Here is a 15,334-nt window from a genome sequence, read left to right on the forward strand (position 1 = left end):
GTCATGTCACTGCTAAACTTGATGATTGGAGCTGTGCATTGCAGCACAGTCATGATTCACAGTGTGAACAGCTGGTGACTGAGGATACAGACCTGGGGGATGCAGTGCTCACTATAATAATCACTACAGTAGTTTCTTAGAGTTTTGTGACTTGGTCTGATGACAAAGGAAGCTGATTTGCGTAATGCATTTGATGACGGCTGGGGGAACGGGCTGTGTGCTGTTTTTCCTCCATGATTCCAATGTCTTCAGAGCTGCTTCAGGGTTGCTGGGTGCCAGATCATGAGTGGCATAGATGACTGAGAGCTGCACTTCCCATGGCATACCTGCACACAACATCCAATACAAAATTAGGATCTGCTGAAGCACAAAACTAAACATCAGAGAATAAAGATAAAGATCGATAAAACATCTTTATTTGATGCTTTAGAAATACCTTTTGAGAAGTTTTGCATTCCAAACTGATTTATGCTTTTTGCCAGATTTTCAAATGACATTAGCAGGTTCTCCTTAAGTCCTAGTTGACCAAGTCGCCCTGTTTGAGAAGGACAAAGACCACTAGTGAAAAGCTGAAAAATCCAGAAATAATGTGAGATGATGCTCTGAAACAGGATTTACAGTAAACTTACCAAGTAGCCTGAAAACTGCTGCTACACAGACGTCTCGGAACGGTGTTTGCTCTGTTCTTGCTTGCCTCAGCCAAGTGTTCAGGATCAGCCAAAGATCCTTCCTAGTAAATAAAAAAGAGGAGAAATGGATATGTTGAGGGTCTTTGTGGTGGTTATGGAGCAGCCATTGTGGTTTTATGATCACTTGTGATTTTATGCAACATGAATGGGAACTTTTTAATATTTTAAACGACCACTAGATTATTGACCGTTAATGGAAAAAGTCAGGAATAAGAACTGGGTCACAGGTTAAAGGTGCTTTTTACTCGTCACATGTACCTTACAGCACAGAGAAATTCTTTCTTCACATACCCCAGTGATGATAGAAAGCCGGGGGCAGAGCACTGGGTCAGCCATGAATGGAACTTGGTGATCCTGGGGCTTGAACCCTGACCTTCACCACTGAGCTACCACTTCCTAAATAGAGACCCTTCCATGGTGAAATACTTACAGCTAAAGTTACAGAATTCTCTCTGACTGTCTGAACACTGATCCTGGAAACTTAATTTATAAATGCACAATAAACATTTTCTCACAGAAACATAACTATATCAACAATTACCACATTTTTCCCTATGAGATCTTATTGTATTAAAAATTAGATATAAAAATGGCTGTTTAAATATTAACTTTACAATATGTTGAAGATGTTTTGCATTCAGTACCGTATAATATTGGTAATGGTCCAAGTCCAGCCCAGTTGTGCACACAGAAGATCCAGGCTGAAGATGTAGTTCCAGGTAGCAGGGCAGAGATCATAACCATACCAGCTGTTCTCCAGGAACCTCAGACTGCTGTCTTCCAGAAAAGACTTCAGGGTGCTGGTGATAGCATTGTAGATGTTTCCCGGAGGCTCCTGGGAGAAAATACATCATTATTTAATACCCACTAAATTTACACTGATACTTGGAAATCAAAGGAAGATTAGGAGGCAGTAAAATACTTGATAAAGTCCAGTTAAAAAAAAAAGACAAAACACTGAGAGGAACACTGAGGATCAGCTTCTTACCTCATCCCAGTGCAGATACTTGGTGAGCAAGTGAAATATCTTTCCTTTGCTTTCAGGTTGCTCACTATGTGAATTGCTCGGCATAAAGAACTTTCATGGGACAAAAAACTTGGCCATGCTGTCACCATGACCATAATCACTTTGGGGGCTTCAAGAAAATCTGCAAAGCAACAAAACAATAGAACATAAATACATGGTATAAAAAGGAATACATTGGATATAAAAAGTTGACACACCTTATAAAATTGCAGGTTTTTTTAAATATAAGACAGAAATAACAATATAGATAATATGAATATGCAAACACATCAAAATGATTACAAAAGATTCATTAATTTAACTACAACCATGTAGGAAAATGTGTTATGGTCCAACGAGACAAAGGTTAAACGTATTTCCCATAAATCTAAAAGCTATGTTTGGTGCAAAGCTGATACAGAGCATCCTCCAAGTAACATCATACCAACATGGTGGTATGGTGGGGGGCAGCACTATGCTTTGGAGCTGCTTTTCTTCAGCTGGGCAGAAGCTTCTGTCCTCTGTGAAGAAGCTGAAAATAAAGAGGAGTTCACATTTTAACATCACAATGACCAGAAGCAAATATCAAAATTAGAAAAGGATCATCACAGTACTGGAATGGTCCAGCCAGAGCCCAGACCTCAACCCAATCCAAAACCTATGGAATGACCTACAATGAGCCATACACAGGAGATCACCTGCAATTTAAAGAAACATTTTTGCAAAGTAGAGTAGATAAAATTCCAAAGTGTAGATGTGGGAAGTTAATAGAGATTATTCACAAAGACTTGATGCCATAATAAAGGCAAATTGTGCATCCACAAAGTATTAGTTATGGGGGATTTTCAGACTTATGCAATCAAGCTGTGATCGTTTTTATTTAAAAAGTTACCAATTAATAATTATTTATTTTGTCTCTGGATCTTTATATTTAAAAAACCTGCCATTTCATAAGGGTGTGTAAACTTTTTACATCCACTGTACATCACCAACAACAAGACACAATTGTCTTCTCTGTATCAGTGTCCAGATCATTTTTAGTAGATAAGTAATGAAATATCAGTATAATCTCACCTTCTTTAAGGAGTCTGTAGGCGAGAGCATGTGCTTTGTGAGAGTCTCCTCTCTGTTGACACACGCCTACATAAACCCTACAGAGAGACTGCAGGAGATCATGTCCCATAAACCCTCTCCACCTTGATCTTCTCCAAAATCACAGACAGAAACGTCTCTGCTAAGGACTACATGAGATGGAGGAAATTTTTAAGCTTCCAAGTGAATAAACATGTATTTAAATCATGTATTTAAAACAAATATTAGGAAGTTAAGACTTGACTGTAGACTGGGTTTAGGAAAACTATTAGATATTGTATAAAATGTACAAAATTTGACATGATAAATCATATCTACTGTTCAGTTTAAGAACATCAGGACCAGTGAATTATGGATCAACTTTAAAAAATGAGAAACTCAAATCCACAGCTAAAGAATAAAGTGTTTAAATCGCATGCACACTAAATAAAACAGAAGATAAGAACTGACCTCGTTTACACAAAACTCAGAAATGATGTGTTTCTCTTCATCTCTCAGAACAGGAAGTTCTCTTTGCTGTGGGCTTTGGGTCTGTATGAATATAAAATAAATTTATATCATTTGTCACACGCCCTTATCCAGAGAGACTTACAATATTTCTTCCTAGATCTTAAAAAATGACTGTTACACATTTAGGTTCATTAAGACGGTGAAGAATTTGCCTTGTCAACACTTTTTCCATTAATGTTCCAATACTTTTGGTGATAATGTACATACTAGGTTTAGCACATGCTAAGATTAAACTGTTTATCCACTAAAATTAGATTACAACATGTCACATTTAAATACGTTTATCAGCTTCCTGCTTGTTTATTTTTTATTATTATTATTTTTAATAATTGTATTATTAATTATTTGTGTTAATTTATTCCATATTCAATGCAAATACAGAACACATCAAAATGCATAGAAACTTAGTATTAGAGATTTTACTGTTACCTTTGTTCAACTTGTTCTCCACTTTGTAAAGTTTTTCCTGTTGAGGATCGAAAACAAAAAACAGATTTAGTTTTATTAGTCACATTTCTCACTAAAAGTTCAATAATGTCTGCATTTAAAAATGGAAAGAAAGTACCTCCATTAAGCGAAAGCTTTTCTCCATGCTGCTGATTTTGTATTTCAGGCCTCGGATTTCCAGATTTTGTCTGGTGTTCACTTCTGTAAAATAATTTACAAAATGAAATGAAAAGGTGCTCAGATCACATTATCACATTATATGTTTATTTTAATAGAACTGAATCATGCAGTAATAATCAACTTGTACTTTCTTACACACCTTTAAGTGCCAGAAGCTGGTTTTCAACACTGGCATTTCTGTGGAAGGGAAAAGAAACATTTAGATAAAACATTATATAATATATTATTATATTACATATTATATAGTATCACTGCAATGATTGGAATAAATTATAAAGAGCAAAAAACATACTTGTGAGTGTTGCTGAGTAGCATAAGGCTCTTAATGGCCTGAAGCTCCTGCTGGCTTATGCTCGCCTTTTCCATTTCTGTATTAATGTTTATTTTATTCTACTTAATAATAATAATAATAATAATAATAATAATAATAATAATAATAATAATAATAATAATGTTATTAGGTTCAGCAGGTTCACAGAATAATTCACGAGTCACTGTTCTATAAACAATAAAACATTTTATTTTTAATGACTGAAAATGCTACAAAAATGTCACATGATGAAGTATAATAATGCAAACACACAAAGATCCAAATACAATTTCCAAATGATGTATATATTAGTAAGGGGGATTTAACAATAAATATAAACATTTATGAATAAAAAGTTCCAAAGTGGGTTAAAAAAAAAACAACCTAATAATAAACAATAGATAAAAATATTAAATCCACAAATGTAGAATTATAACACAACTATATAATATTAGCAAACAATATTTATAAACTGTAACATATTAAGACGTCTCTGAATGACTTAAAACAGGAAGAAATGATTAAAGGAGCAGAACTGGAAGAAACAGCAGGACTGGATGCAGATGAAGGACTGGATGAAGGAGATGGACTTTGAATTGTTGCTGAAGGATCCAGCTTCTAAATGTCCCATATAATGAAAAGAGACTTTTGATAAAATAAGTGTTAAAGTTAAATAAGTACATTAAGAAAACAATGCATACATTTTAAGTACTTTATTATTGCAATTTCCAGCAAAATATTACATCACACAGTAACAAGAGATTTATTTTCATTCACATTCACATGCAAAGAAAAAATTAATGAAATGAGAAGAAATAAAAACTGCTGAAATTTAAGAAAGAAAAAAATCCAATGTTATTTAAACTTTACAGAAAAAAGGCATTTTCTTTTCTTCTTGTTTACACTGAAATAATGCAAACAAATTCACAAATAAATTCATTAATTCGCTGCGGAGGAAAAAAATACAAACAGAAACCACATCAGGAACTTATTGAGCGCCATAACCGACCACGTGACCACTAGGCTGCTTTTCAGGCCAAGTGATGGCGCTACATGCTCTGTACAAGTCTGTGATGAAAATCTACAAATGTTTCACGGATTCTTTCATTCCGTCGTACTTCACCTTCATGGTACAGTAAACATCCTGGTACTGTTCCCACTCCTAAAACACAACCATGGAACAGAAGAGCTTTAAACTTTACATCCATTCAATCAACAAGAAACTCAGCATCTTCAACTAGAAATACAACTTTTCTTCTCTTCAAGTTCATACAGCATGTGGAGGAACTCATCATGTACTGCTTAATGCAAGGAGTTTCCCACTTACTGCCATTAACCTGCTGCACTTCCTGTTAGTCTGAAGAAGCTCTTCCTCTTTCAGCTCAGCTGAGGCTACAGTAAGTCCATGTCTGATACCAGTTTGTAGATCTCTTTCTGTAGCTGAACACTGGACTCCAGCACCTGCTCGTGTTTCTTCTCAGCTTCATCCAGAAGACCTGGAAGTTTTACAAGAAAAAGCTTGTTGGTTTAATTGACGTCTACACAGACATTTAAACACTTGATACCTGTAGTGACTCCTTGCTGTAGGTTACAGTTTCCCTCAGATGATTGTACTGGTACTTCAGGACACTGTGAGTCTCTCACTCCTGCTCACACTCCTAAAACACTGCTATGAGGAAGAGGATCACGGATTCAGTCATTAATGTTCACATCCACAATGAGACTCTTCATTCGGCTGTACAATCATTTACACCAGGATTAAGTTTCTCACCTTGGTGTTGATCACACACTCTCTGTGTGTCTCACTGAGCCGTTCCTCCAACTCCATCACTCTGTCCTCCAGGTTGGACCTCTCGCTGTCCACCGGTACACGGGACAGCAGACTGCAGTTCACTGGAAGTATTTAATGTTTTTTCTGATGAACACAGAACAAATCAGCAGCCTCTGTGGTGATATTTCACTTATTGTTCTCTATAAAAATAAATGTGTAGTAGACTTATCACCATGTGTTCTCACATTCATAAAAATACACCCAAAAAGTGTAGAATAATCACACAGATAGATAAAGTAACATCACACAAAGATTTGAGTGAAAAAAATAAATATAAAAGTCTTCTTCTTTCAGCTGCTACCGTTAGGGGGCGCCACAACGTCATATTTTTCTACACTACCCTGTTTTACATTTCTGTCTCTTAAAAAAAAATATATATATTATATAATATATAAGAAATTCATATCGAAATAAATTAACTTTTCATAAATGTAGGAGAAACCCACCACTTCAATGAGATTACAATAAAGAAAGAGAAGAGGAGGAATCAGGACAGGAAGTGACATCAGCTTCTATTATCAAGGCATTTAAGAGAAGCACCCATTTTGATCAGGTAACTACATTTTTAAACACAGATATGAGTATAAACATGACAAATCAACAGTTTTGTATGAGTTGAAACAGGACATGTAAATTGAACAGGGTAAATTATACACCTGTAACATCTATAGGTTTAAAACGAGGAAAAGGGTTGTTACGTCACAGGCGATGTGGGCGTGGCTAAATAACGCTGATGTGAAGCGGAATCCAGAGATTCATCGTGTTTCATCTGTAAGTTTCTCCATCAAACTATTTTCTATTCAACATGTTTCTATTATTTATACTGTCATTTTCTTATAGGAAAGATTTTTTTATACTTTTGAAGACTTTTGCGGAAGTATTTCTTCCCGTGATGCATTGCGGGATGCATAAAATAACCAGTTAATATATATATATATATATATATATATATATATATATATATATATATATATATATATAAAATATAATAAAATTAATTGAGTGAACTTTTTCCCTCTACAATGATCGTGTCAATTGTAAAGATCTCTTGGTATAAATACAGTATGTATGGAGTAAAAACAACCTGTACATTTCTCACTTCCAGACAGTATTATGAGATGTTCATCTGCTGGAAGTTCATGTTTAATGCTGCATGTTTTATAGGATTTATGAGCTGAATAAATGTTTTTATATTGGTTTAGTTTTAAAAACACTTCTGTCGAGAAATTACAGACTCAATCATAGACAGTATTCCACAATCTCACACCATGGCTGTATAATAATTGCATGTGCACATTTAGTACTTATAATTCATTGATGATATATTTGTCTAGAATACATTCAGAGAAAAATGTGGTACTTGAAGACGGTAAATATTTGGCAGTTAATTACGCATTTCACTTTAAGCAGCTATTTGTGGAGAGGGACATGTTTATTTATTTAAATTCCTACATGCAATGCCCCCTAACCCTAACCCTAACTGTAACTCTACCTCCCACCAGGTGTGGTGCCACTGTGCACTGCATATTACTGCATACCCCATATTTGCACCCCTGGTCAGACACTGTGAATGACACACATGTGGTACATGCACACAGCTCCAGCCTGCTCTCTCTCTGCTGCTTTGCATGACTCTGTGTTGTTGCATTTCAAAACAAATGTATCATTAACAGTAGGAAAGGCTTTTTGCTGGTTAAGAATCGGACACATGTGAAACTCACATACTGGTGCTGTATTTAATAAATCGGTTTGTAAAGCAAATAAACCAGATTGTGGTGTGTGTGTGTGTGTGTGAGAGAGAGAGAGTTTGTGAAGGAAGCCGGAAAAACCCGGAAGATCCAAAACGAACCGGAAACCAAAAGCGAGGACAGAAAAGTCTCAAACGTGAACGGCCGAAAGGGGCGTGGCAGGTGCTTTCTCGGCCGCTTTCTCTGAAGCTCCCGCCTTCAACTTCTTACCGAGAGAACCGTGCTCCTTACCCTGCTCGCCGCGCTCCGTAAGAGCACGGCTCTCGATAAGGAGCGACGGTAAGCAGTTGAAGCCTGGAGCGCCGCGTTCCCGTTCTTCGCATAACATTTAACAAAAAAATGCATATGTGCACTTACTAACAGCAGAAATTCACCAGTATACAATACAAACCACCGTCCATTCTCCATCCAAACCTTTATTATATTCTCCAACATTATAAACACACAGATCACTCAAAAAAAACAGCGTCTGCACAGTGCCGATCGACATAACTGATGAAAAATGCGTAGAAAAAGCGAGAATTTGGCGGTTCCACTTCAAAAACGTCGACTTAATAGGGTTGTCGAGGTAACCGAGGGCGAGATAACCGGGTTCCACTGTATATATAAAATATAATTAAATTAATTGAGTGAACTTTTTCCTCTACAATGATCGTGTCAATTGTAAAGATCTCTTGGTATAAATACAGTATGTATGGAGTAAAAACAACCTGTACATTTCTCACTTCCAGACAGTATTATGAGATGTTCATCTGCTGGAAGTTCATGTTTAATGCTGCATGTTTTATAGGATTTATGAGCTGAATAAATGTTTTTATATTGGTTTAGTTTTAAAAACACTTTTGTCGAGAAATTACAGACTCAATCATAGACAGTATTCCACAATCTCACACCATGGCTGTATAATAATTGCATGTGCACATTTAGTACTTATAATTCATTGTTGATATATTTGTCTAGAATACATTCAGAGAAAAATGTGGTACTTGAAGACGGTAAATATTTGGCAGTTAATTACGCATTTCACTTTAAGCAGCTATTTGTGGAAAGGGACATGTTTATTTATTTAAATTCCCTACATGCAATGCCCCCCTAACCCTAACCCTAACTGTAACTCTACCTCCCACCAGGTGTGGTGCCACTGTGCACTGCATATTACTGCATACCCCATATTTGCACCCCTGGTCAGACACTGTGAATGACACACATGTGGTACATGCACACAGCTCCAGCCTGCTCTCTCTCTGCTGCTTTGCATGACTCTGTGTTGTTGCATTTCAAAACAAATGTATCATTAACAGTAGGAAAGGCTTTTTGCTGGTTAAGAATCGGACACATGTGAAACTCACATACTGGTGCTGTATTTAATAAATCGTGTTTGTAAAGCAAATAAACCAGATTGTGGTGTGTGTGTGTGTGTGTGTGTTTGATTTTCAGCTCTCGAACAGACATGGATCGCTCTCCTTATGCCCCTGACAGCCCCACGGAGCCCACAGCGCCTTCTACAGCACCATGCACAACACCCTGCACCACCACCACGTCTTGCACCATGGAGGTCTCTGAAGCCCAGGTTTTCTGTAATGATGACCTCCCAGACCTGGAGTGTGCCGTGTGTTTCAGTCAGTTCAACAACGTCTTCAACACACCCAAAGTGCTGCAATGTGGCCACACCTTCTGCCTGGAGTGCCTCGCACGCATCAACATAAAATCCTCTCAGCCCGACAGCCTGCAGTGCCCTCTGTGCAGAGCGTACACCCCTGTGCCCACCCTGGGCCTCCCTAAACTGGCGACAGACAGCGTGGTGCTGTCCTGCCTCCCCGAGGCCATGCAGCGTGTCTACAGCATCCACTTCAACCGCAACAGAGGCAAGCTGCAGTTGAAGGGCATCCCCAGCTCTGTCCCACCTTCCCCGAACCGTCAGCACCGCAGCCTGGACCTCGGGGAGCAAGTCAACACTGAGCTGGAACAGTATCCACCCAGCGGTGTCTGCCCCCGCTTCATCCTGATCATGGAGATAGCATTCCTTATCATCGGTTTCTGCCTCCTTTTCTTAGTTTTTCACTTACACAATTTAAAGCCAGAGATTGGCTTACATGCACACGATTTACCTTGACTGTTGATTTGTGTAAAGCTGCTTTGAGACAATGTCTGCTGTGAAAAGCGCTATAGAAAAAAACTTGACTTGACTTGTTAGTGTTAAGATGTTTCTCACACAGTTTCACACACACACATTCCTTTGTCTGTTCAGTGTCTATAGAATATTTACGATGTTAGTCTGTAAGGTAAACAGGGAGTCTAATCTGGCTCACACATCTCCGGCTAGTATATCCTCTTGTCTAAACAGGAAACAACTTTCGTTCAGCCTTTTCTCTTCCCTGTGTGTATATACACGTTCTGCTGCCTGCAATAAACCAGAAGAGGAAGCATTTGCTGTGTGCCGTGTAGTTCTTCTTCCCTGATATCAGAAAGGCACCACGGGCATAGCAGGTCATATGGAAAACCTCTCCAAGAATTAAGTTTCGTTTGGGCATGATAAAAATCTAACAGTTTTGGTGTCAGAAGCGAGATACTTTCAGCAATATCCAAAGGGAAATCACGCATCAAGGTAAGTTTTAAGATACTTCCTTGTTTGCGGGGATTGTCCCGTATGCCAGCCAATAGGGCTGCATATGTGTTTGTGTCTTGGTTATGCATTAATTGTTGAATTAATGATAATTTCCTTTGGAGGGATGATTTTGTCACGACATTGGTTTCCTCACCTTAGATGTAAGATGCAAGATTAGATGACGTTTTTTACGGTCTGTCTAGTACAGGCGATATTGTCTGAAGTATCCAAAAGAATCCATGATAATTTTTATATGCCCGAAAAAATAGATTTATGAAAAATTAATTGTTTAAAAAAAAAAAAAAAAAAAGTGAGAGAAAAGGAACTAAAGAAAAACAGACATTTTGAAAAGACTTCAATCTTGTTTTGGCTTTATAGTCGATTTTTTTTCTCCTAACTTACAAAATTTGTGATCCAATTGGAGAGACTGGATTACTCTTTTTGTTTGAAGACTGCGATCCCCCTGGTGCCTTGCGCAGCTGTATTGTCTAAGTGTTATGTGTTGTGTGTATTGTCTATGTATTAAGTGTTGTGTGTCTGTTCTTTGTTCTGTGTAAAGATTGGATGTATAGGAATTGTGCTGGTTATTGAACTAATCCTTATTTAGATCATTTGGCATTATGGAGTAAAATTGTATTACATCTAGATACTTTTTCCTAGAGATTTAGATGCTGCTTGAGGTTTCTGCTATGCTCCAGGTTAAGTTAATCCGTTATGCTCTGCACTGCAACAGGAAGTGGTGCATTTCAGCCTCAGCACAAAACTCAAGGAGGAGGTCCTAGAAAAAAGGGGAAGTTCATCTATTAGGGAATAGATAGATTTCCAATTTCATGTCCTGTAACTCACCTTTTGCCTGTAGTGACACCGACTGGTACAATTTTTATCATAGCTTTACAATAATTCCAAACTCGCCTTTAAACCTTTTAGGAAGAGATATGATGCACAAAATGAGAATGGAAATTCTGTTTTTTGAAACCAATGTCTCCCTGTCTTTTTCTTCTGTCCTTATGCTATCAACTGAGCCACAGAGGTCCTGCCTGATGAACCAAATTTAGGTGAAGTTAACCCTAAATTATGGGCCTCTCACAAAGATGAGGCAGGTTTAATCCAGGTAAAACCGTATCATGCACTCATGAAAACACACCATCCGATTTTTGTTAAACAATATCCATTGTCGAAAGAGAAGAATGTTGGCATTGCTCCAGTTATTGACGATTTATTGTCACAAGGTGTTTTGATCGAGACACATTCACCGTATAACACACCGATTAATCTCGTCTTGAAGGCAGATAAAAAATGCTGGAGGCTCACACAAGATTTACGTGAGATTAATAAATTAGTTATTCCGTTAGCTCCTTTGGTGCCCGATGTAGCTACCATTGTTAACTCTATACCAGAGACTCACAGATTTTTTACTTTGATTGATCTTTGTTCTGCTTTTTTCAGTGTCCCTTTGGCCTCAGAGACGCAGACGCTTTTTGCGTTTACCTATAGGGGACGTCAATTCACCTGGACACGTCTTCCTCAGGGTTTTGTTGACTCGCCAGCCGTATTCTCCGCTGTAGTGCACAGAACTTTGGCTGATATCCACCTTCCAGAAACAACCTGGATCCTTCAATACGCAGATGACATCCTCATCACATGACTGACTGAGCAGGACTGCTACACAGCATCAGTGATTGTCTGCAATGTCCTGGCTCAGGCTGGATTTAAAGCTTCACACCAGAAACTACAGTGGGTGAAGAGAATGGTCTCATATCTGGGCCATGTGATCTCAGAAGGCCAACGTAAGATATCGCAGGACCGAGTGCAGCTTGTGACTAGGTTTTCAAGACCTCAGACTGTGAAACAGATGCAGAGCTTCTTGGGACTGGTGAACTACTGCCGAGCATGGATCCCTGACTGCGCACAGCATGATAAAGTTTTGCGTAGTGCTATTGATCACAAAGCTCCTCTATCACATCTCATTCTGTGGAGTCATGAAATGACTGACAGTTTTGCTGCCCTCAAGAAGGCTATACAGTCTGCTCCAGCTCTAGGTCTTCCGAATAATGCTAAGCCTTTTCACCTCTATGTGCACGAACGTATTAGTACGGTTGCGGGGATCCTAGCCCAGGAACACGGTGACAGATATCGCCCTGTTGCGTATCTTTCCAAATCTTTAGACAACATAGCACAAGGGTTGCCCTCGTGCTTGCGTGCAGTGGCTGCTGCGGCTCTGATGGTCCGGGATGCTGAGAAAACGGTGCTGTCACATCCTTTGATACTGTACACCTCAGATCAGGTAACCGCTATTTTACACAACATATGACAGCACAACGTAGATCTGGTTATGAGACCACGCTCTTGGCGACGGAAAACGTAACTATTAAGCCTCTTCTCAGCCGCATTCAGCTGTAGTAGCTCTGCGTGATCTGCTAGACGATATTGACTTAGATGGTTTGACGACACACATGATTTCCTTAAACACATTGAACAAGAGACCTCTTGTAGGCCCGATCTTTAAGATACGGCCCTGGAAGAGGGGGATTGTCTATATGTAGATGTTCATGTTCAAAACCTTCTGATGATGTGTATTTATGTGGATATGTGGTTGTAAGATTACCTGATGTAATAGTTGAAGCTAAATCATTACCATACACATCAGCAAGCTGCAGAGTTGGTGGCACTTACAAGACATGTCAGTTGTCTGAAGGTAAAGTAGTGACTATATACACTGATTCTAAGTATGCTTATGGTGTTGTGCATGATTTTGCCGAAACATGGAAGCAAAAAGACTTTAAAACAGCTGATGGAAAGCCCATAGCACATTTTTATCTCATAGGCGACTTTTTAAAAGCTGTTCAACTCCCTGCCAAAGTGGCCATAGTTACACATATGCCACCTGTAGGAAATTTGAGATATCTGTTGGTTATAGTTGACAGATTCAGTAAGTGGTCAGAAGCATTTGCATGTGCGACAGAGAACGCTAAAACGGTTGTCAAAATATTAACAAAAGAGATCATCTCTAGGTTTGGTATTCCTAGTGTGAATAAAAGTGATAACGGTACACCTTTTGCTTAGAAGTTAACACAACTTTTGGCTAAAAGCTTAGTATTTTAATATTCCATATCACCCACAGTCAGTTGGAGTGGTAGAGAGAACAAACAGAACCATTAAGGAACGTATTACTAAAGCCTGCAAACGATACCATTTTGTCCCCTGAACTCAGTTATGCTTTTTGTTAGATCCTCCACTGATGCTGCCACGTTCTCCTTAAGGCCATTTTGGCCAAGTCGCCCTGTTTGAGATAAAGAACATGAGTGAAAACAGAAGAATCCAGAAATAATGTGAGATAATGCTCTAAAACAGGATTCACAGGAAACTCACCAAGTAGCCTGAAAATTGCTGCTACAGAGACGTTTCTGTACTTTGTTTCCTCTGTTTGTGTTTGTTTCAGCGAAGTGTTCAAGATGAGCCACACACTGTTTCTGATAAATAAAACATTGGACATATTAAGTGTTTTTGTGGGAGTAATAGAATATCATCAATTGTACATTTATGCAACAAGAATGGAAAATTTGCAGTATTTGGGACACACACTGTCTCATATGAGTCTCACATTTGCCAGGTTGCAATTTATCTAATGTTTAATAAACTAGAAAGATGAGAAATAAACATGTTGAAGCAGTTTCACATTCAGTACCGTATAACATGGGAGTCGGTCCAAATCCAGCCCAGTTGTGCACAGAGAAGGTCCAGGCTGAATACGTAGTCCCAAGCAGCAGGACAGAGATCATCACCATACCAACTGCTCTTCTGGAAAGTCAGACTTTTGTCTTTCAGAAGAGCCTTCAGTGTGCTGGTGATGGCTCTGTAGGTGTCTCCAGGAGGCTCCTAGCAAAAAATACATCTTTTATTTAAAACCAGATCAATGAAACAATGTTTACAATAATATGATCATAACTGAAAGATCACAACCAATCACAAGTGCAGATGATTGAAATACTGAGGTAGAGCTCTAACTGTGCATTCTGCTCTTTTTATAACCTCCATTTATTACTCTTATGTAAGGAGGAGTCCTAGAAAATGACCTCCAAATGACCCCAAGATTTTAAATACACATGCAAAAGACCACACGTTACTAAAGGGTTTATGTATCAGACAGTAACACAATTAAAACAATTTTTTAAGAAAAAAATGATATATCAATTAAATTTAACATGAATGTATAATGAATGTGCACCATAGATCACATGGACATTGGACATTAAAAGTAGATTAAGTGTGCAGTAAAACACATGAAAATTCCAGTTGAAAAACGATGTTTAATGACTGTTCTGATGACTGTTGTGATGAGAATCAGCTACTTACCGTATCCCAGTGCAGAGATTTGCTGAGCAAATAATAAATCTTTCCGTATGCCTTCATTCTGCACACGATGTGAACGCCTCTGCATAAAGGGCTGTTACAGGAGAAAACACTTGGCCATGCTGTCACCATGACCATTATCAGTTTTGGGGCTTCAGAAGAGTCTGTGAAGGAAACAAAACGATACCACAGATTTAAAATACACTTTATAGGAAGAAACACAAAACCAAAACAGAACACAATTGGCTTCTTTATATCACTGTCCGGATCATTTTTAGTAAATATATAATGAAATGTCAATATAATCTCACCTTCTTTAAGAAGTCTGTAGGCGAGGGCATGTGCTTTATGAGAGTCTCCTCACTGTTGACACAATCCCACATAAACCCTACAGAGAGACTGCAGGAGTTCATGTCCCATAGACTGTTTCTCCGCCTTGATCTTCTCAAGTAGTGCATCAATCCAGTTTGGAGATAAAACCTCATCACAGGAATCCTGCAGTGTTTTTAATGCACTAGTGATGAGGGATTGTTTTGTGTGTTTGTGAGCTGCAGCATCGAGCAGGC

The 15,334-nt window shown here is 38.4% G+C and overlaps 3 protein-coding genes, 4 long non-coding RNA genes and 1 pseudogene across 10 annotated transcripts in view; 3 read left to right on the top strand and 5 right to left on the bottom strand.

The window, feature by feature from the left end:
• Positions 1 to 15,334, bottom strand: part of LOC124384578 (zinc finger protein 850-like) — a 1,373,244-nt gene that overhangs the window by 881,668 nt on the left and 476,242 nt on the right. The window lies entirely within an intron of this gene.
• LOC124384668 overlaps positions 1 to 15,334 on the top strand; it is a 920,651-nt pseudogene that overhangs the window by 871,866 nt on the left and 33,451 nt on the right.
• The window catches only part of LOC124384657 (leucine-rich repeat flightless-interacting protein 1-like), a 794,289-nt gene that overhangs the window by 193,505 nt on the left and 585,450 nt on the right, over positions 1 to 15,334 (top strand). The window lies entirely within an intron of this gene.
• Positions 1,727 to 2,883, bottom strand: LOC124384783. The gene is made up of 4 exons (XR_006925598.1): positions 2,770 to 2,883; positions 2,336 to 2,393; positions 2,141 to 2,227; positions 1,727 to 1,837 (listed from the first exon to the last, which is right to left on the bottom strand). It is a non-coding gene; the product is annotated as an uncharacterized LOC124384783 (long non-coding RNA).
• LOC124384694 overlaps positions 3,293 to 15,334 on the bottom strand; it is a 33,750-nt gene continuing 21,708 nt past the window's right edge. Inside the window, exon 4 of the long non-coding RNA XR_006925484.1 lies at positions 3,293 to 3,318. This is a non-coding gene — a long non-coding RNA (uncharacterized LOC124384694). The remainder of the gene's footprint in view (positions 3,319 to 15,334) is intronic.
• LOC124384798 lies at positions 3,889 to 4,290 on the bottom strand. The gene is made up of 3 exons (XR_006925613.1): positions 4,217 to 4,290; positions 4,064 to 4,101; positions 3,889 to 3,945 (listed from the first exon to the last, which is right to left on the bottom strand). It is a non-coding gene; the product is annotated as an uncharacterized LOC124384798 (long non-coding RNA).
• On the bottom strand, positions 5,130 to 6,547 carry LOC124384710. 4 transcript variants are annotated; one of them, XR_006925510.1, is made up of 5 exons: positions 6,251 to 6,348; positions 6,006 to 6,127; positions 5,800 to 5,903; positions 5,562 to 5,715; positions 5,130 to 5,396 (listed from the first exon to the last, which is right to left on the bottom strand). It is a non-coding gene; the product is annotated as an uncharacterized LOC124384710 (long non-coding RNA). The 4 variants fall into 4 exon arrangements; XR_006925509.1 differs by lacking the exon at positions 6,251 to 6,348 and adding an exon at positions 6,512 to 6,547 and having other exon boundaries at positions 5,149 to 5,396; XR_006925507.1 differs by lacking the exon at positions 6,251 to 6,348 and having other exon boundaries at positions 5,131 to 5,396; positions 6,006 to 6,237.
• On the top strand, positions 6,818 to 9,944 carry LOC124384620 (RING finger protein 225-like). Its single transcript, XM_046847627.1, has 2 exons — positions 6,818 to 6,836; positions 9,251 to 9,944. Exon 2 carries the CDS (start codon positions 9,264 to 9,266, stop codon positions 9,924 to 9,926), a length of 663 nt encoding a protein of 220 aa, XP_046703583.1. The 5' UTR covers positions 6,818 to 6,836; positions 9,251 to 9,263; the 3' UTR covers positions 9,927 to 9,944.

Source organism: Silurus meridionalis, chromosome 4, assembly GCF_014805685.1.
Source record: "Silurus meridionalis isolate SWU-2019-XX chromosome 4, ASM1480568v1, whole genome shotgun sequence".
NCBI lineage: Eukaryota > Metazoa > Chordata > Actinopteri > Siluriformes > Siluridae > Silurus > Silurus meridionalis.

Bases quoted from the DNA above. Each gene is read 5' to 3' on its own strand.
- LOC124384620 (XM_046847627.1), top strand. From the start codon at position 9,264: ATGGATCGCTCTCCTTATGCCCCTGACAGCCCCACGGAGCCCACAGCG.